This window comes from Carica papaya, chromosome 1, assembly GCF_054855325.1.
Source record: "Carica papaya isolate Zhongbai chromosome 1, ASM5485532v1, whole genome shotgun sequence".
Lineage (NCBI taxonomy): Eukaryota > Viridiplantae > Streptophyta > Magnoliopsida > Brassicales > Caricaceae > Carica > Carica papaya.
In genome coordinates, this window is record NC_142309.1 from 26,509,962 (window position 1) to 26,532,966 (window position 23,005).

The following is a 23,005-nucleotide window of genomic DNA, read 5'->3' on the forward strand; positions in this document are numbered from 1 at the left end:
AATTATTTAAAATATACATAAATAAATTAATTATTAAATAAAAAATAATTGTTTTTTTTTTATGGTAAGGAAATTTATTATTAATTTGATAAAAATGTGTAGTAAAAAAAAAAACTGGAGGTATATTATCAGTTGGTTTCTTGGTTGGGTAAAAACTGGACAAGGCCGAAGTTGGGCCTGTCAATTTCGGCCCCGTTCAACTGTTGTCGGTTACTCGATAAAGCCGAGAACGAGGAGGGACAATATTGTTAATTTCAGAATATTTGGTCCAAAAACATAAATTCATGATAATTTCGGGATAAATTCGATATAACAATTCACAATTCTTCTCCTTCTCCTTGGTCACCTCGCCAGTATTTTATATCAACAGGAGTAATCTATTTCTCTCTCAATTTTTCTTCGTTTCTCTCTCTAGATATCTCCGTCTTAACATGGCTCTACCGCAGCACCATTTTCAACAACCGCACTACCAACCTCAACAGCAGCAGCACCAACCACCGCAGACCAAAACTTTCAGGTAAATATCTTGAATGTCTAAAGCTTTAATTTAAATCATTCCAAAACCCTAGCTAAGAGAAACAATCGATATGTTAATTTTTTTGCTACTTGATAAACTTTAAAATATTCCTTATTGAATTTTTTTTGGGTCAATTTTTCAGGAATTTATATGCAGTCGATGATCAGATTTCGCCGGCAGTCGCTTATTACAGCTCCACAAACCTACAAGATCAGTCTCAACATCCACCATATATTCCTCCCTGTAAGTTTTTCTATCTTCATCCATTTAATCTCTTTACATTGCTCTTAGTTGCTGAAAGTCGAGAAAAATTAGAAATTAATAATAGTGGAGTTCTTGTTCTTTTAGTTTCTAGGTAATTTAGAACAAATTGTTAGGTGGATGTCTGTACGTTCGGGGCTTTATGGCTGATACGAGCTTAACTCATCTAAATTGAGAGAAACTTTATAGGAACTATGCCAAAAGAAAAAAAGTTAAATAAGAGAGAATATTTAATATTTCTCTAGCACCAGCGTGGTTTTGGTTAATTTAAGCTGGTTTTTCTTTTTTTCTTTCTTTTATAGATCAGCTTATAATGTTTTGGTGTTTTGTATTTGTTATTCTAGTTCATGTGATCGGGTTTGCACCTGGGCCTGCCCCAGTGACAGATGGTAGGGACGGGCCTGATTTGCAGTGGAATTACGGAGTAGAATCCAAGAGAAAGAGACTAAAGGAGCAAGATTTTTTTGAGATTAATTCACAGATATCATCAGTTGATTTTCTGCAAGCACGGTCTGTGTCAACTGGGTTGGGTTTGTCACTTGATAATAACCGCATGGCCTCTTCCAATGACTCAGCTCTGTTATCACTCCTTGGTGATGACATTGACTGCGAGTTACAGAGACAAGATGCAGAAATTGATAGATTCCTCAAAGTTCAGGTACTCCCACGTGTCAAGGAATCATTAAGTAATGTTGAATTGGGAAATTGGTTTTTTATTGGCTTCAATTTCAAATTGGGTTAGTAATTGCGGTAATTATGTCCAATGTGTTTATTGTGCTATGTGGATGTTAAGTGCATTATGTTCCTTGAGATTGCGTGTTCTTTCCATATTTTATTTTCCACTGTAGAAAGGTTCAAGGTCCAAGGTTTTTAAGATTTAATTGCCATGACAAGATTGTGTAAATGATAGGGAATTATTTTTTTGATATTTTTTTGACTGTTGTTACTGAATGGTTAATTACTTATTTTGACAGATTGGCAACTGATAAATGAGTAGTTGCTTTCTCTTCTCTATGCTAAACATTTAAATTAAATTTGGAAATTTTCAGAGAATATGTTGCATTGGCACCAAATCAGAGAAGTTTTGTGTTTGTTGGTGTTGAAGTCTTTTTTCTTTAAATGTTTGAGGACAGTGGATATCTTGGCTTGCTTTGGGTAAGCAATCCTAGGAACTAGGAGTTGGGGCAATCTTCTAAATTCTTTCCTGTCCAAGTATACTAGGAACTGAGGCAATGTACTGAACCCCTTTTGAATTTCTAATAGGTTTCTACGTCTAGCTGTTAGAGGAGGTAGGTCATTGTTAATCTTTCCAAGGTGAAATATTTTTGTCTGCTTGTTTATTTTGGGGCAGAGCATATTTTGTTATTAAGCTTCATTACATGTATTTTTAGCTGTTTTAGTATTTGTAGTTGGCCGTTAATAAGATAACGTAACAATTAGTTTGAACAGTCTGAACTTTACAAAATTGACACTTGAAAGACTCATATTAGAATTTTCGTAATTAAAAAAGTCAAATATTCTAAAATTAGAACTAAAATAAACCAGACAATAAAACTTAAGGTACATAAAGTTAAAAGAAAAACAAGATTTCCACTTGAGAATCTTTGGGAAGTTTATGCGTGTACTAAAATTAATAAAACTTATAGATTTTTTTTTTCTTTTTGAAGATTTCAATTGTTAATACCTTCTACGCGTCAAAATTTTTAAAATATCAGGTAGTCCAGGTGTTCAAATTAACGGTGTTATATTGCTTGAGAAATGGTTACCATGAGTATTGAAGTTGCTAAAAGTAGTAGAATCTGAAAGACCCTGAACTACAGAATATTAAACTGTATTTTGCTAAAAATAGTAGAATCTGAAAGACCCTGAACTACGGAATATTACACTGTATTTTGCTTTTAATTTTATTATCCTAGTGTGAAAATTTTTGTGAAGGAGCTCATTTTCAGCTTTCCTGTCCATCCTTCGATTAAATTCTTTGACGTGTTCTGCTGTTCTTTAGGGTGAAAGATTACGACAAGCTGTCCTGGATAAGGTTCAGGCTGACCAACTTCAGACTGTCTCATTCGTGGAAGAGAAAGTCATCCAAAAACTGCGGGAAAAAGAAGCAGAGATGGAGATTATTAACAAAAAGAACATGGAACTTGAGGAACGAATGGAACAATTGACTATGGAAGCAGGTGCTTGGCAGCAGCAGGCTAGATATAACGAAAACATGATTGCTGCCCTCAAGTTCAATCTTCAGCAAGTTTATGCTCAAAGTAGAGATAGTAAAGAAGGATGTGGTGACAGTGAAGTAGATGATACAGCTTCATGCTGCAACGGTCGTGCGATTGATTTTCACCTGCTCTGCAAGGATAACAGTGACATGAAAGAGTTGATGACTTGCAAGGTTTGCGGGGTAAATGATATTTGCATGCTTTTGTTACCTTGTAAGCATCTTTGTGTGTGTAAAGACTGTGAAAGTAAGCTTAGTTTCTGTCCATTGTGTCAGTCATCTAAGTTTGTTGGAATGGAGGTTTACATGTAATAGATATATGTTAATGCTCTAATATTATAGGTCTGATATGCATTGTTCTTGTCACTTGGATGCTTGTGTATGGGCTCTTTTAAAAGTATTTTTTCTATCATTTTATTTCTCTTGAAAGGCCCTTCTCTATGATGTGGGACAATCAGGCTTATATGATAAGGTGTATAATATGTAGGTCTAGAAATGGCTTCTTAGATTATTATTAGGAGAGGCTTACTCTATTTTATTAGTTCTATTAATTTCTTTTTTAGTTGCAAATTCTATTTTCCTCATTGTTTTCCTATTTTAGTATCCTAGACATAATAGGCATCTAGATATCCGATATATACATAGGTGATACTCTATTCGTTACATATATTGTTATGATTATAATTGTCTAAATATTTTCCCGTTAATTGAGTGTTTTAACAACTTTGTTAATTTTTAGTTTTTGATTATAGTTGTCCTTCGATTTCTATGGTTTTGGATTGCTAATACTGAACTCTGTAACGTGCACACTCTTGAAATTCTCCGTACTTGAATCCTAACTCTGTTTGCGTGAAGTTAATACCTGTCATTATGAATTGATTGTTTCTTTTTCTCTTTTTTTGTTTAGAAAAAAAGTCTCTGAGTCACATTCCACTGTGCTATGGCACTTTATTACAGCATGTTTCAGATTACTTTTAGGTGTTGTGGCATCTAGAATGCCTTGGTATGTTGTTTAAAACAGGATATTGGCAGATCCTTGTTAATTAGGTTCTGCAGCCATCTGCTGGAAACTGATGGATTTTTGCTAGAAGTGAAGAAAAGAAGGTGGTAATACAGAGAGAATTTCTTTCTAACTCCTGCTTTGCACTAGTACTGGGGTGGTTCATCTGTTAACCAAAATTGCAGTTCAGGTTTCCCTCTGTGATGTGGAGAACGTTTTGGTAGTGTGATTGAATTATGTTTATAGAAAGCAGCTGAGAACAGAAGATTATCGTCTACCTAGACACACAAAAGAGTATACTTATAAATATTTATATATCTATGTATATTGTTATCATGAGTGGTTAAACTGACACACATACACACATATCATATATGGACAATGGCTCTCGTAGTTACTGACTGATGCAGTTTGCTATGCACTGTCCGTCTCTGCATATTGTTCGCTTTGTATTTTTATGAAATTTTTTTGCCATAAAAATGAAAAAGTTCTGCCCAATTTATAATATTCTGTTGGGTAGTTCATTTGGTCTATTCACGTGATTAATTCTCTAGATAGCCACTTTATCCTGACACTAGGCTTTTTAAACAATACCTTCCGTAGCCTCCAAAATAATTGCTTTCTCACTGAATGTATTGAATCTTCAACTTGTAAACGGTTCTCTGAAGCTTCTTTCACTCATGTTTAATGAGGAGATCCATCCTCGTCATTTCTACCATCACTGCTCTTGCTCTGTCCTTGGACGATGTGATATCAGTGTAACAAACAGACTCTCTTCTCATGAATATCTTCTTTCACTGGTTGGGGATGTGGGATGGTAATGAAGCATCACTTCTTCAACAAAGTGGAGGGAACGTTGAAGCTGCCGATTCCATTTCTCAAGAGCTACTACTTTTTTTCCCATTTTTCAGCTTGTTCCTCTCTGTACCAGATCCACAACGATGGAGGCAAAAAATGAAGGTCAATTTCAAACAATTGCTTTACTGATCTAGATTCTTTTGTTTTTGAAGGAGAAAGTCAGGCCAGCCCTCCATCGAAGCTACCAGGTAAGCTTCCATTATAATTCCCCACCTTAACTGGAACTATAGAGCTCTTAGTTACAGAGCATTTGAGACTTGATGATTGTAATCTTTTTTCTCCATACTCCACCATTCAAACTGTATTTCATTCTCTTCGTTTTCATTTTGTCTTCCCAAATGGTGGTATACATTGGTTAGTTGTTCTCCACTTCATAACTCTATAATGACAAAATAACTTCATGACGGTCTTGTACTTCTGCTGTACATAGACTCTTCCACTCGAGGGCGAATGTCTATGAGGTTGAAACCAATGGTGTATTAGTCAAGCAAATAAGCAGCTTTCACCATGAATTCTCCATACCTTATCTGGTAATCATCTCATTCTATATATGTATATATATATATATATATATTTTTTTTTTTTTCATTTTTCTTGTGTGTTTGTTGAACATTGATTATCTCTCTTCATCTTGGTCATTGTGGAGCAAAAAAGGAACTAGATTGGATCTGGATTAACCTTTTGATAATACCCATAAATAGCTTGTTTTTGGTAAGAGATAGACATTACTATACATAAATTCAGGTGCGTGGTACACATCGCTCATTTCTCCATTTGAGGTAGAATAAATATGCTTTCTAACTCTCTCTTTATAATTTAAAATGTATGTTCCCGCACTAAACTCAGTAATCACTTGTTCTGATTCTACATATTGATCATTTTGAACTTAAAGAAACTTTTTTAATGGAATAGTCATATTATGTATAACATCTTTACTTATTTTCCTTCCAATATAATGACCGATCTCTTGGATTGATTGGAAACCACTTGCCAAGGCTTCATTAGCATCCTTGATCTCCTTACGCCTGAACTACCTATTAATCCGAGGAAAACAGAGTTATCCCACCTGTTAGGATAAAAATGATATTGCTTCTAGTCTGTACATTTCACCAACAGCTTCTGATGCGAGAATCAGTGGTTTGGCTTCGCAAATATGTTTATTTGGTGTAATCAGGGATTGAATCTAAAACTGATTTCACTAGTTTTTCTCTGCTAGCATAGGATAATGATGGTTGTTTTGCTTGAATTTTAATGGTGGTTCTAATGGAGAGTGAGGCAGCTGTAGTCGTCTTTGCCCGCATCCGTAGTTGGTTTTCCAATATGATTATATATATATTTTTACCAAAACGTGTGGTACTACTATTTAAAGTAGTAGACCTCTAACATCATTGATTTAAAATTTTAATTTTGACTAAAAATTTAGCAAATAAAAGTTAATTAGCGTATTAACTACCAATCATAATTTAAACTTAAATTATAGTAATAATTAAATAGTACAGAAATATTAAAGTAATTGTATATTGTTTTATCTTGCGCAAATTTATATTCGGCGGACACCATTTTTTTAATTTTTCCTGGTACGCAATATAACCCTTAGACAAGTACTTGACGCATGGTATGGTAAAATTTAGACTTATTTTTACGTTATTGAAGTAACAAAAAATCTTGAATCTAGTAATTATTGGATCTTGGCAAACAAATTAATGGGCAATTTTCTGCATCGGGCGCGGCCTTTAAGATTCTAGGCTTTGCAAGATCAATTCTTCTTGAAACCAACCCAAGGTTTTTTTTGGGGGGGGCATATATTTATATATATATATATATATATATATATATATATAGTACTGGTGGCGGCAGTTGTCCCCACTAGTATTCATAATGGAATATGTAGTTACGTTGAAAAAAAATTGATTGATATGTTTTCTTTGCTAAAGTTTCGGAGTCATACAACAAGCATCTGTCTTTTAGATTTATTTTTTACTCTACAATTGTATAATTTAAAACTTTAAGGTATTTACACATATAAATGAAATAATTTGACTCTAATAAATTTAATATTATTTATTAATTATGCTCTCTTAAAAAATAAATATTATTAACTTAAGATTTTGAAATAATCAATCAGTTTATTATTGAACATAGTATCAAAGTTAGAAGGGTGTTTAAATGTTGGATTTTCATTTTTATTAAAAATTGATTTTTGCATAGAGTTTGGTGAATTGACACCATATATACATATATATATATATGTATACATTGTCTGATTTTGAGAGTATAGATTGATCAATTAAGTAGGTAGATATAGTTGAGAAATTGGATAAGAAAAAAATGACATGTGGATGTGAAGTTGGTTTAGATTTATGTTGCAGGATTTGATATACGCATGCAAAAGATCACAATCCCAAGGATTTGATATTCACTGCTAATTTGCTGTTAATAGTTACACAATCACTGTTTTAATTGTGTGACTTTCGGTCCAAAATGGACTTAATCAGGGGAGACAAAGCTTATCTAGTAAGCTGTGGTAGTTGAACAGCACTTGTCATTTTCACCGACCTCCATGCGGTACTATAATTCTGATAATCATCATTTATCAGCTTAAGCTTAAATTAGCAAGTGAGCCTCAGCTCAGAAAAGCTTGAGCCTTATTGTAAGTCGTTAATGTCAGCAATTAGATCACCAGGATCTTGAACACCTTCTGCTAAAATCCTTATTTTAATTATTGATTTATTTAGCTTTAACATTACACACACACACATACATATATAGGAGTCTTGAGGAGCAAGATTAGTTTTTTGTGGCTTAGAATTAGAGAAGGCTCAAAAGTAGAGAATGCTTTACCAGTTGAAAAGGGAGAGAGATGATCCTTTTTTCTAATCATGCCTTGGAAAGTGATGACAAAGAGGAAAGTGAATATGCTTCCCCCATGATTATAACTATCTGCTTTCAATTATTATTCATATGAATTCCTATATTCTCTTCTTTTCATTATTATTCTTACACACACACACACACACACACACACACACACAGATACACGTACTCACAATTTCCACCTCCACATCCACTTACACATCCCACCGCAAACCCCACCCGATCTCAGAGTACTGTCAATTGTCCAGTTCGCCTTTTCTATGTACACTTCTTCTTTAATTATTCTTACAAAAAAAAAGAAAAAAAAAAAGAGAAAAAAAGAAAAACCCTTAGGTAAAAGCTAGCTATATATGTTTATATATTGGATGGCGATATGAATGACATTTTCAAAATTAAGGAAAATAGCTAGGTGACTTAATTAATTTACTTCAGTTCAATCATCCAAAATCCTCCTTATTCCCTATAAAGCTGTTATTTATTTATTTTTTTTTGAGGTGGGATGGGATGAGATGGGGTCAAAGGGGCCAGGATATATCTGTATTGGCTTGCCTCCACTTTGTATTATCTCTTTTAGCCATTGTTTCTTTTACTTTTGGTTGCTTTCCTTTCATCATCATATATTTGTACCATGCATTATTAATCCTGAATTAATATTGTTTCTTTGGCCCTTCAATACACGTGATACATACATCTCTACGTATAAAGTTATTCTATTTCTTTATGTACTTGAACTTTTGTATCTTGTGCTTGCATATATAATCATCCCCACACCTCATGCTTCCAGCACCAGCCTGCAGCCTTATCACTTGCTCACTTGTGATCAGCAGATCTGGGTCCTCTTCTCAGTCCTCCTTCACTAATATTTTATATGATATAGAGACCTAAGTTTTGTCTTTTTAAAGGAATAAGAGGTATAAGTTGGATGGAAAAGCTGTCCATGATCAGCCTTATATTTATAGTTGAATAGCTTTACAAGATATATGACTCTAATCTATTTACATTTTGGATATTGCTTTGAATTGAGGATAGGATACGTATAATTTAGGATTATACCTATTCTCTATCATGTTTCGGACTTCAAAAATTGAGAAAGCTAAGATGGAAGAGGTTTCATAAGAAGATAGCTAACTAACAATGTATAGCAATCTAGAACCATTGGAATTGACTTCTGTTGACTTTATCCTTGACCAAGTAAAAATATCGAAAATATATTTCATCTTGGAGTGGAGAATATGATCAAATGAGATATATGTATAATCTGAGATTATATTGTCTTAAATATATATATTTTAATTTATTCAAAAATAATGCGTCATTTTCTTTCATAGTTATATATAAAATAGTGCGTCATTTTAAATATGATTTTATTTTTAATTTAATTTATTCAAAAGTAATTTATAAGATAGTGCATAATTTTCTTTCATGAATGTATTAGATATATCCTGACTTCTTAAAATAAACTACTCTGCATGCTCTCATTTTCTAAAAAAAGTCAATACACTAAGAAATTGAACTTAGATTTATTGCTAAAATATCAGTGTTACGCTTAACATTGCCATAGATGGGGACCCAAGAAAATGAAAGAATCAATTATATAAATATATATATATATATATATATATTTAATCCCTCTTATTAATGTATAAGATGACAATAGATTATGAGAGTCTTGGAAAGATAAAGATAAATACAATTTTGGTGTCTGAGTTAGATGATAAATAGGCAAGGAGGCAGAACTTGGTGTCTATTTAGTGAGATGAACACCTTAATAAACTATTCATTTGAGACAATACAAAACTTTCTTGATAGTAAACCAATGAAGCTATATAAATGACTATGCATGAATTTAGATAAGTGGTTGATGTCAAGCCATATATAATCTAATGAGAGAAATATATTTTAAAGCAATTAGTATATTTATGTTATTTGTTACATCAGTAACTATACTCCCACTATTGGGCACTAAAGAGGTTGAGGAAGACATTAGAGTTTGAAGTTCCTTTGGCTTAATTAATTTGGTTTTATCAGCATGTAAGTAACATATTTTTATAGGGAAAGAAAAGATATTCAAGGCTGTAAGAGTAATCTTAATACAAAGGAAATAGTTAAAGTTTATATTAAGTCTTTGGGTGAAAAGGCAAAAGCTAAAACACCCATAAACATGCTCGACACCAAGATTGCTAGAAGGTTCACTTGGTGTAATGTAAATGATTTATCTACCCTTTAGCAAATATGATAGGTTAATGGACAAAGGCTTTATGGTTGGGTTATCACAATTTGACATTAGGATTTGAATAATGGAAGTCTTAAGTTTTTTAGAATATTTAACACTTTCATAAATCTAATACTAAAGCTTATTAAATAAAAAAGAGATTCTTATGTGGTTGAAGATCATGACAGTTTTAGGTTAAACCTCTAACTTAATAATGAATCACGAGATATTAACTTGTACAAAAAAAAAAAAAAAAACTAATTAAACTTTATAAATTAATAAGGAGCTAGATAGTAGTTTACAGGTCAAGAAGTGGCTTGTAATGGTGCCTTTGGTATTGAAAATTTAGGAATCAGAAATGGGAACGCCAGATGCTTCTTAAGGTGGAGGAAAATGCTTTTATAAGGAAAAGATCCAAGCTTATGGGGACTTAGGAAGGATGATGCTAATACCATTTTTTTCTTTTTTCAGATAATAAAAGAGAGGAAGAGGGTTAAATAAGTTGCATTCATGGGTTAGTTGAGGGCTCAGTTCCTATGGTTATCGAAGTGTATAGTAAGGAGTCAAATTCGAGCTTGTGTTTTCTAGCAAGCGGTTCAAAATAATAGGTCACCAAAGTGTCAAGATTGGATGGTCTATTGGCTCAATGGAATCAGAGTATTGGCCAACTCTATGGGCTTAATGACATAATAGTATTCAAGCAGCAAATTTTTAGTATCCTTGCAACCATGTTTCTAAGATTTACATTATTGATGTGTTTAGCCATGCAATATCCTATCTCTCTTAAACTGTATTTGGATCAAATTTAAGTATTCATCTTAGATGTACTTATTTGAAACTCTTGCCTCAACTGCAAATTTGTGGTCGTAACTTATAATGTATTAGCTCTTTAGCTGGAAAACCTTATCTAGAAGATTTATTGTGACTTGTGTGAAACACATATTTTTCCATGTTCTATGGCCTTGTTAATGTTCATAGTGAAAAATCCAATATTCTACAATTGAAGAAAGTATATTGTGATAAATTATCATTTTATACGAGAAACAATCACAACGAAGAAGGTAAAGCTCAAATTTTGTAAGATAAAAGAATAAGTGGTAGACATCTTCATGAAGCAATACCACGAGCAAAGTTTGAAGAACTGCAGATTATGCTTGGAGTCACAAAAGAGGCCGTTAAGGAGGAATGTTAAATCGATGAGATCTTTCTAAGTTATACTTAAATGAGTATAGAAAAATCTAAAAATTTTCTAAAAAATTTTGAAGATACTAAAAGAGAATTTTAAAAGATGACAAAAGATTTTACAAGGTTATAAAATTATATAGAAAAAGAGAGAAGATATAGATAAATGTAAAATTATAGTCAAAGTTGTGTAAAGATGTAGAAGAAGAAAGAATTTCTAGATTCTTCCTGAGACATTTATAAATATATTGTATGAAGAAATGAAAAGAACTATTACTGTCCCTAGTCTTCAAATTTAAAACCTATTACTACACACGTATAGCAACTATAAATAGAAAATTATCAAATTAATTTTCAATTATACATTTTATGCCTTTTAAGCTCCTTCCTAATATTAAGCAAATTCCAATAATCACCGAAAATCTTTTTTGCTTGACATGATTGACCATCAAAAAAGGGATTTCTCAGTGGATAATTAGGTGGCAATAATATTTCTATGATTATTAATCATATTACAATATTTTCTGAAGAAAAAAATGAAAAGGGCCAATGAATATATATGTATGTATATATATGAGAGTGCTTGGACAGTTCGCATCAGCCCAACACTCCAAATGATTCAAAGATAAATGCATTTCCCCAGAACCGATTACCATCCGATCAATACAAAATTATACACAGTTCTTTTTTCCTTTTCACCGAATATCGATAAGGCAGAAAGATAAACATAAATTATGTATATAAAAAAATAGATTGGCAAATATAGTATGCGGAATTATTGGGCGTCACATGGAAAAAATGGCACTTTTAAGCACTTAAAAATTGCTTTTGTAAGTAATAGATGAGAGTAGTGGGTCTTCATGTATATGCATGAAATGATGGTGAGGATGATGGGGGGACCCAGATGGATGCAGAGGCTTTGATCATCAAAGGGGAATCCCTTGGATTGAGGAGTAGAATTAGCAGCAGAAGCAGCCTTCAAATTCTAGTGGGGTCTTCTTTTCTTTTTATTTTTCTTTAATTCAAATTTGATTTTCTTAAACACTTTTACATTATATTCATTTGTAGGCACAGTATAAAAAGAAGAGACGAGCTGAGGGGAAGAGGAAAAGGAAGGTGATAAGCATGTGATCCTACAGACTTTATGTTCCCTTCTTCTAACCAAACAAAACCCACCATTTTCTTCTTCCACTTCCACTGTCTTTTTTGGTCTACTTTTATGGTACTTAATCATGTTTAACTCATATATATTTAACGCTAATTATGTATCTTTTGAACTCAAAAAAAAAAAATTAATTAATGTAATTTGGGACCCATCTTTGGACATGCGAGATCGGCCGTGTCCTGGTCATTGCACTGATTAAAAGCAAATAAATTATAATTACAACCCACCCACTATCACATGTTATCATTTTTGTATCATGCATGCATGAAGAAGAGTGAAATGTCTTTAGCTTGGTGGGGAACGATTAATTATTAATTACTAATATCTCAATAGCAGATTATACTCTGTGCGTGTGTGTGTGTGTACATATATATGAGCTGTGTGTATGACAAAGTTTACACGTTTATTTGTTGTAGGATCCTTTTCAGGTAGAACTTGAATTCATGTCTTTAACAAAGAGTGAATGAAAGTGGAAGAAAAGAAAAGGAAAGAAAAGAAGAAGGATAGTGGAATGGAAAGACGTCTCTTGTTGTTCTATCCTTTTAATGTTATAGTCTCTTAAAGTGAGTTAAAATGAGCTTTGTTGCATCGATAAGAAGCCATGAAAGTCTAAATGTTTTGATATGGAAACCCTTTTAATTATTTTCTGGACCCATTTGAAGGGATTAGGCCTCTGATAGAAGCTGCTTTTTAACGTCTTTTGTGCAGGGAATATTACAACTACTTTTTGCATGGATTCAACTAAAATCAAATACAACATTTTTCTAATGTTTCTTACCAAAACATTCTTCCCTATCTTACCATGTCTAACGATCACCTCACTGCCTCCTCCTTTTTTGCCATTTATATGTATTTGATCAGACTTCCCATCACGTCTCTAATTTTAGATAAACACCAAGTGTAGTGATTTTTTTACGTAGTGGGCCTTGAAAATAAAATTAGATCAATTAGCTGATTGCTCTGGGTCGTTTTGCTATTAAGTTCCTTCCATTCAAGTTATTGTAATATTTAGTGTAAAGCACTTCATTGTTTATTATAATTGCGACATGCATTGTAGTTCAAAATCTAAACTCTTAGTGACTCAAAAACTGTTGAACTTATAATTCTACAAAGCACTAAATTTGCCTGCAAATTAGTATGAAGAATAAGCAAAAAAGCTATTGCTTATATAAATTTTGGAAGCATTGAAATTACATTGTGTTATATTAGATCATTTGCTAGATATCCAATAGTGTTATATTAGATCATTTGCTAGATATCCAACCAAGTAACAAATGAAGGGTTTGCAAATCAAGTATTATCTAGTAAAGGCATAGCATCGTGGCAAACCTAACTTAAAAACTGACATTCAACTTACAATCAAATTTAATTAATAATCATTTTTTTACTTAACAAAATAGTTTAATTCTCTTCGTGCAAACAAATAATTCAAGAAAACATATATACGAAACAAAGATATATAAATAATTTCATCGTACAGAGAATAATGCATTTTCAAGGACCGTGATAAAAAAAACTTATATTTACCCATAAGCTTTAAATCTTCCAATATCGTAAATAACAGTTAGAACCTTAACAGAGTGGAAAAATGTCATCAAGTTAATATATACTCCTTTATACGATAATTAAAAAATTCAATAACAGATTTCTCTATGGTAATTAATAATTGGATAAAAATACGATTTTTGAAGGATGTCTGATTAGGGGATGTAAACTGTTAAAATTTTTTTGAATGATCTTTGCACTAGCAGTTTATGGGGAGAGGGGATCATATGGGGGGAATAGAATAATAGGAGCTAATCAATTTGACTAACAAATGATCTATATGGCAAATATAGAGTAGAGAATCCACCAAACCTTATCACTTATCATTGAGTAACGAGTGTCATATTAGTAGTTATATATAAATTTGAATGGTCTCGATATATTTGTTTTCTTTTCCTTTATGCACAAGAGTAGAATGTTATCTAAGATTGCTCACTTTGAAAGTGAATTTTAAGGCCATTATTATTGAGAATATTTTATTGCTTTCTTTCTTGGCGAAAATTAAGTTTTTTCTTACATTATCTACTAGTGTTATGATGTGATTAAAAATATAATTAATTAATTATGTCATTTCGTATCGAGTTAAACTTTTTACATAATCAGTTCAATCAATTATTTAAGATAGTATCAAAATTGGATGTTCAATATTTAAATTTTAATAGCCCATTTTATTTAACTTTGCATATGATTGAGATGCATATACACGATTTGTGGGCTCAGTTTATTCACCTGTGTGATGGGATACATTAGAATATAAACAATTAATTATGTTTTTTTTTTTAGTTTAAGTTTTTGGAATAATCAGTTTGTTAGTTACTTAAAAGTGATAAAGTTGATATTTATTATCTTACTACTAATTCTTCTATCTTAAGTTACGATATCTTTAATTGATGGTAAATACGGTGATTATTTAGGGTTTATAAATTTACTTCACAAAATGTTGTTTTTATGTGGTTTTAATCTCAACAACCTTTCTTTCTTTAGACATTTTTATGTGTGTATATTGGTGTAATTTTTTGGTGGACATATACATACTATATTTTTGAGAAAATTTATTTTTTCTAAAGAAAAATTCTTTAGAAAAAAAATACAAAGTTTGAAATTTTAACTTGTTAGAGAACAAGTAGCTGAAAAATTCAGATATCTCATTTACCAAGACCCTATCATGAAATTTGTTCATGAAATTTTTATTACTACTTCTATAACTATGTTAAAATTCATACATTTATTTCTGGTAAATGTAGTTATAAATGTAATAATAATAATAATAATAATAATAATAATAATAAAGAATAAAACCATTATGCTTTATAAACTCTAGTTTTTAAAAGGTTAAAAATTTTATTGTGAATTGCAGCAAGACACCACCACCCAAGTTATATACTGAACCTAAGTCTAACCATAGGTTAAAATTCATACTGGAATCTTTTTTATTCACTTAGGTTTATAGTTGTGGTAAAATTTTGAATTTTCATAGTTATTTTGTAAAGAAGTAAACTTTTGAGTACATCTAATAATTACTACATGTTATCAATCATATATATATGATTGAAATATTCAAAGCAATTTTTTTCTCCATGCCTATTCCAATTAACTAGAACGACTAATTAGTTATTTAATATAATGAAACATAATTAGAATTAAGTTAATTAAAATTATGTAGTTATTCTACCCTTTTGTTGGAGTGATATGACATTTACATATATGAAAAGTATATTCAAAATTGTAACGTTTTAGCAGTGTAAAATTATTACTGAAACAAAAAGAATAGGACGTTCCACATTATTGAATGCATTATTAATAATGCTGTGGTGATAGTACATGGCACTGCCAAAACTTTTTTTTTTTTTTTTTTACTTACTCAGTGGGGGGGTGATTTAGAAGGAGTAGATTTCAATCACATAACATAAAAAAGGACAAATTAGTAGGGCTTCGAGGGATGTTTTTTTTTTTTTTTTTTTTTTTTTTTTTTTCTCAAGTTCATTGGTAAAATCGATAGACATACATGATCATCTTGTCTCCATTCATTTATATCTAATTTCCATTCCCTCGTGACCTCTCTTCATCATTTTCTTTAATTCTCACATATAAATCCACCCACTCCCTCTCTGCACATGTTTCTTTTTGACTAACACCTCTTCCTTCCACACATCTCTCTCTCTCTCTCAACCCTAGCTAATTCATTATTTATATATGTGAGCAAAAGAGAGAAGAGAGAGAGGTGGGTGCCATTTGTTGTGCGTGTATAAATAAATGAAAGTTGTAAGATATGAGGTTAAACAGACAAATATATTTTTAAATAAGGCTTGAGGATGGCTGTATGTTGTTCGTCGTGCAAGAAATGGTCAGAGGAAGAGACAAAAGAGAGTGCAACAAGAGACAGAAGAAGGAACCTTTGTACATTTGTCTTAATTGAATACTCATTTTGATTCCTTTTCGCTTTCGAATTACAAATACAGAGACGTGGAGCTACCTATAGATATATATACACACCCACACACACACACACACCTATACTATACTGAACATCTTTTTTTTTTTTTTTTTTTTTTTTCTTTTGGCTTAAATTATACATTAATTAATTTACATATAATACACTTTTAGTATGTCTTTTAAGTTGTCTCTCCTTGGAATTCTCGTTTTTTTCTCATCTTCCTAGCCTACCAGAAAAAAGAACATATATCTGCATATATATATATATATATATATATATATTATAAGCATGCAGCAAGCAGTTTTCTTTTCTTCTTTTCTGAAAGGAATCGGCGGTGGTCATGTGAGAATTGAGGGTGGGGTTCACTTTCACTGCGTTTTAGAAGTTAGAATAGAATCTTCTTAGCTCAGCTCTTATCAACCTGTATATGAGTAAATACAGTAAGTATTTATGCATAGAGTAAATGTGTGTGTATATAGTGAAGTATATGTATATCTATAGAGTAGAGTACTGGAGTGTCTTGTTTTGTGGATTTTGGCAGTGATGGATGTTCGTGGGCTCGGTAGGATCTGTCTAAGTTGCTGACAACTTGTAGAGAGATGGGGGTTTAGATTTCCATATACTTTGTGGGCCCCCTAATTTCTCTCTCTCTATATTATCATAGTTGTCTCACACTGCATATATATATATATATATATATATCCTTTCTAACGTACATCATTTTCCTTTTCTTTTTCTTTTTCTTCTTTCTTGTTGTGTTCTTAATTAGCTGTTCATCCATCAAAACCATATACCACTATAATTAGTACCCGATAAACTGCTGATCCTGATCATGAATGACATAGGACCCACCAGATCTAATAAGTATTTATATCCCCATAATTAGGTTAATCAGCAAATAGCACATATTATAATATATATATATATATATAGTCAGTTACAAAAACCATAAAAAAGGATAAGGTGATGAGAATAAGCATAAATATATGGGGAAGCATCTAGAGACGATGGGTGTGTTGAGCTATTAACCAGGCAGATATTCCCAGCTGAAATTAATTATATGCATGCATGTAAATACACGAATATATATATATGTGTGTGTGTGTGTATATATATCTAAAAAATACGTGCATAGTAATAAATATATAAATGGTATTTATGAGGGAAAACAACAAAAAAGGACTCACGAGAATGGCATACATGCACACAACACACCCATCAAACATTAATAAACAAGAGAAACTACTGCTGTCTCCTTGTCAGCCGCTGCGAAATGTTTGCAGATCAGTACACAAGGCTGGTGGAGGATTAAGAAATTAGAAGAAGCAGAGAGCAGAGAATACAAAGATGATAATCCACAACCATATATACATATACATAATGTTTACTCTATTAGGATGCCAATTAGTGATCTATTTATCCTTCCCATCAAAGGCATTTCCAATTACACTTGAATATCGGGACTTGAAACTGACAATATTCCCTTCTTATTGTTTTTTAAACTTTATTATATACTAAGTTTTAAAAATCATAATCATGTCACATGCTACAAAAATTAAAACTAAAATGTTTAATTTTGTTTTCTCTTGATGATGATCTTTTCTCTGATCACCCAACAACACACATGTGACTACTGATCTATTTTGGCTTATTAATTAACTAGATATATACAAGCTACATCGTGTATGTATACAAGCAAGGTTTTGCTTTGGAATTTGGCCTTTTTATTTTTGTAGTTAATTAACTCATGACATAAGAACTCTGTGCTAGAAACGAGCCGTTGCAATATACAAGTTAAATTAAGAAAAGGCAAATTTGCAGTGACTATCAAAAGTAAAGTTACTCCCTCTCTAAGTTGAAATTATGTAAAGGGCGATTTAATCATAATGTCACTTGATTTCTTCCCGTTTGTATATATCACCCATATGAATATATTTCTGTAACTATAGATCTGCACAGTTTTTATTAATATTATTCATGAAACACAAACCATCTTTAAGAATAAAATACATAAATTCTGGACAAGATGCAAAGAGTTAAAATATAATATTAATATTGCAGAAAGAAAATTTTACGAAATTGTAAACAAATTTAAGTTTGGTTTTTATCTTTTCAATTTAGTTAGATTCAAGATTCAATATATACAAATATGCACGATTAGCGGTTGCCCAATAATTTCTTTTGTATGAAATAAAAATAACCTAGCAAAACTGGAAAAATTTTGGCTTGGGTATTCTTATTTTCATTATTTTTGTTGTCATGTTAGATTTGGCTTGTTTAGGAAGATTCTTTCTTTTTTTTTCTTTTTAGAGATAAGTGGGGGTGTGTGTGTACATATATGTATACATATACATACATATATGGGTTATTATTAGGAAGAATTTGGATTTTAAGATGGGAAAAATCAAGGAAAATAATGGGTAAATGAATGAAGTCATTATTATAGTGAGATATATATGATATAGTATATGGGGACAGTTTAAATTAAGAATATATATCATGAGAATGATCAGAAAATAATAAGTTGAGTATCAAAGTGAAATAATTAGTCATCATTTTCTCCATTTGTTTCACCTTTGGATTTGGGTCCCTACTTCTACTGTCACTGGTTGCCCCCCATTTCAGTAAATCAACATAAAACTTCTTTTTAATTATAGGGATTTCCCCCCCAATACCCACTCATGGAAACCTAAGCTCATTATTATCATTTATAGTTCCCTCTTATATTGAAATTAATAACACCCAATTGTAATATTATATGTTGTTGTTTTTTTTTTTTTTTCACTTTCTACAATATACCCATATATTATTTTCGAATATAATAATAATTTAGTGAGGAAAAATACCCTGAGAAAGTAAGGAGGGAGACTCTATGTATATAGTTTGTGTTGTGTTGCGTTCTTGAAAAACAAATAGTTTTTCTCGGGTGATTCCAAGAAAGAAAGGCAAAGTTGTTCTTTTAAAAACGAAAAATGGGAAAGAAAGAAGGAAAGAGTTATTGATGGAAGCAACTTTTGGGGCCAATAATTCAGTCACCTGAGACACGTCAGCGCAAGAAGCCGAGCCGAGAAAAACAAGAGCCAAAAATATAGGCTGAGAGCAAGCTAAAAGAAAGGTACTAACACTCTCTATATGTATATGTATATATATATATATATATAGAATTGTAATTTAGTGGATAAAGGTTTTGTAATGAGCAGAGAGCATGTGTTGATGTTTGGAATATATATTATGAGAGAAGAAAATGGAAGAGGAGATCAAGAAGGAGAAGAAGAAGAAGAAGAAGAAGAAGAAGAAGAAGAAGAAGAAGAAGAAATGTCGTCACGAAACAACAGGCTTTAAATCACATCACGTAGTTCGATGCATCTTTTAACTTATATATATATATATACACATATATACATACATACATACATACATACATACATACATACATACATTGTTTGTGTAGAAAATCAAGTGATGTTAGACAATAAATACAAGACTACAAATTTGCAAATAAAATTTCCTTTTTATTCATAACATTTTAAAGTGTATTTTTACTACTACGCCCATCCACTTTCTAGCTATATACTTTAATATTATCCTATTATAATATACATTGTTAGGTACATCTTGAACTTGAATGTTAAAGATGTAGGGAGAAAAAGAGTTTGCATGAAAAAATATAAAATTTTTATATTTTGTTTAAAGATAACAAGTTCAAAATCTATTAAAAACTTAGAAATTATAATTTTTTATATATATTATAATTGATACATAATATTTGATTTAAAAAAATTTAGATTCTAATTTATTATTGCGTTACTGAGATTATAGTAATTAAATTAAATTTTTTAGTAAATAATAATGTATTTAAATAAAAAAAACAATATGATTACGAGGGTTCTAATGATTACAACAATAATTTAAAGTTAAATTTAATTTTTTTGTTTAGAAAAAAGAAAAGGGGTCAATTTTAAGGTTTATTTGAAAGGTGAAAATGTATACATGTATAGGAGTATAAATATATGTAGATATATAATAGTAGAGAGGTGATGAAAATGAGAAAGGGGAAAAGAAAGAAGAAAAAAAGAAAGTTTGTTGACATAGGAAAGGAGGGTTGACTAATAAGTAATAAAGGAAAGAAGGAAGAAGGAAGAAGGAAGAAGGAAGAAGGAAGAAGGAAGAAGAAAGAAGGAAGCGTGGCATATTTGTCAATTTCCATCCTGATTTTAAGTGGGTGTGCGCGGGATGATTGTCAGAGTCACGGGTTTGTCTTGAAACCCCAAAGCTTCTCATTTCACACTTCTAGACACACAGACACATATTCTCTCTCACTACATAACCGAGGTCGGAAACAAATATATTATATCTATATAGATATATATATATATACGCTTCTATACATTATATTTACATTTACCCTTTTCTTAGTTTTATATTTATTTTACTTTCAAAAAAAAAAAAAATTATACACACATCCACTCCCTCTCTCTCCAACTAGAACGTTTTTATCCATCTCCATCCGGTTCAGTATTCACATTTTCACATTCACCTTTCATTCAGAAACCAACGGGGAAAAAGGAAAAGAAGGAAGAGGAATTTGGTAGGTTTGATTAATGGCTGCTCTCATGTTAGATAACTGTGAGGGCATATTACTCTCACTTGATTCACACAAATCTGTGCCAGCACCTTTCCTCACCAAAACCTATCAGCTGGTAGATGATCCATCTACTGATCATATAGTCTCTTGGGGTGAAGACGACACCACCTTCGTCGTCTGGCGTCCTCCTGAGTTCGCTCGTGACCTCCTACCCAACTACTTCAAGCACAACAACTTCTCCAGCTTTGTTCGTCAGCTTAACACCTATGTATATTATATATACCCACCTACCTACATTTCTTCTATGCTATATATTAATTCTATGGCTTTACTGATTTGGGTTTTGTGTTTTTGGGTGGTTGATGGAACTAGGGTTTTAGGAAGATTGTACCTGACAGATGGGAGTTTGCAAACGAGTTCTTCAAGAAGGGAGAGAAGCATTTGTTGTGTGAGATCCACCGAAGGAAAACAGCACAGCCGCAGGTAGCCATAAATCACCACCACCACCATCACCATCCCCATTCTTCTCCACTCCCTCATGTCAATGGCCCAACTTTCTTCCCTTTCCCCAGCCGAGTTAGCATCTCTCCCTCCGACTCCGACGACCAACCCAACTGGTGCGACTCCCCACCCCTCTCTTCTCCAACAGGACGTACCGTCGGTGGTCTCGCCGGCAGCTACAACACTTCCTTCACCGCTTTGACGGAGGATAACGAGAGATTGAGGAGAAGCAACAACATGCTCATGTCGGAGCTTGCACATATGAAAAAGCTTTATAATGATATCATCTACTTTGTTCAGAACCATGTCAAGCCAGTTGCTCCTAGCAATTCTTACCCCTCCTCTTTGCTTCTTTGTAACCCGCCGTCCTCCACGCCTGCTTCCATTGTTAACGGTTCCCTGGTGCAGAAGCCCATGAACCATCTTCTTGGGTATTATCCTACTAACAGTAATAAGCAAACATCTGCTCAAGTTCAGGTCTTGAACTCTCCAAGCAACACATCACAGAGCACTGTGACGATTCTTGAAGAGCCTAACTGCAAAACCAAGCTCTTCGGCGTTCCTCTGCAATCCAAGAAGAGAGTGCACCCAGAATATGGTACTGCTCAGGCTACTGCGGAGACTAACAAGGCTCGGTTGATATCAGAAAAGGATCATGACCTAGGGTTGAATCTCATGCCTCCTTCAACATGTTAGTTTAAATATTTCCTCATCATAACCATTCATATTATATCTTTAGCTTCTTACTTCTTTTTCTTCTAGTTAATTTTCTGTTTCCATTTTTTATTTTTCTTTTTTGATTCCTTGTTCTTCCTTAGAGAGTCTTGATGATAATATTGTTGATGAAATATGTGAGTGCGTGCGTCTGAATGTTTGTAGCTGTGTATATAACTTTAGTGCTGCCGGTATCATTGTCTTCTATTCCCTGCCCAGCCATGAATGCAGGTGGCTTTTGGTAAGAAGTATGAATGATCATCGAAAAAATTGAAGCTAGCCAGTTCAGAATCACCAAACATCAATCATCTCTTTCCTGTTTCTTCAATTTAATTGGTGCAGTTTAGTGCTTCCTAGCTCTTGGATGGAAGCAGATCTCTCTCTCTCTCTTTTTCTCTCGTAATTTTTAATTTGTTATTGAATATGTATCTTTGTTTCACTCACATAAATGCAAGCAAGACAAAGGAGGGAGAGGGAGAGGGAGCATGTTGATGATGACTTTCCTTTCAGTTCTGGGTAGTGAAGAAAAGGCTGAGAAGGTTCAGGGCTAGTTGATATCCATGGACAATTTCTCTAGGCCTCTCTCTGATTAGTCTCATTAATGGGTGATACGTACAACCCTGGCTTCTTTCTTTGAGAAGAGAGAAAAAGAATAAAAACTGGAAGCATTTAAATTCAGAAACCGATAAAAAAAAAAAAAAAAAAAAAAGCAGCTGACACCAAATGATAATACGTTCAAAATCCAATTAGCAGTGTAATTATGATTATTATTATTGCCAAGAAAAAAGAAAGCATGCTTATGATTTAGAAAAAAAGAAGGTTATCATGTATCCTTTCTTAATGGATGCTATTATTAATTTTCTATCTTTCTCGTTTCTATGAACTGTCTGTCAGTCACGCAGTGGAAGAAACAAAAATAAATCTGGGGTTTTTTGAAAA

The 23,005-nt window shown here is 32.3% G+C and overlaps 2 protein-coding genes across 3 annotated transcripts; both read left to right on the forward strand.

Annotated features, from left to right (window-relative positions):
* Positions 1–315: 315 nt before the first annotated feature.
* SBP1 (S-ribonuclease binding protein 1) lies at positions 316–10,876 on the forward strand. 2 transcript variants are annotated; one of them, XR_015812821.1, is made up of 6 exons: positions 316–517; positions 660–760; positions 1,123–1,436; positions 2,781–3,179; positions 4,029–5,042; positions 5,285–10,876. XR_015812821.1 is itself a non-coding variant. In XM_022042816.2 (4 exons), exons 1-4 carry the CDS (start codon positions 432–434, stop codon positions 3,306–3,308), a joined length of 1,029 nt encoding a protein of 342 aa, XP_021898508.2. In that variant the 5' UTR covers positions 316–431; the 3' UTR covers positions 3,309–3,408. The 2 variants fall into 2 exon arrangements, 1 of the variants encoding a protein (XP_021898508.2); XM_022042816.2 differs by lacking the exons at positions 4,029–5,042; positions 5,285–10,876 and having other exon boundaries at positions 2,781–3,408.
* A 9,505-nt stretch (positions 10,877–20,381) lies between these two features.
* Positions 20,382–22,449, forward strand: HSFB4 (heat shock transcription factor B4). The gene is made up of 2 exons (XM_022042890.2): positions 20,382–21,119; positions 21,224–22,449. Exons 1-2 carry the CDS (start codon positions 20,868–20,870, stop codon positions 22,046–22,048), a joined length of 1,077 nt encoding a protein of 358 aa, XP_021898582.1. The 5' UTR covers positions 20,382–20,867; the 3' UTR covers positions 22,049–22,449.
* The last annotated feature ends 556 nt before the right edge of the window (positions 22,450–23,005 follow it).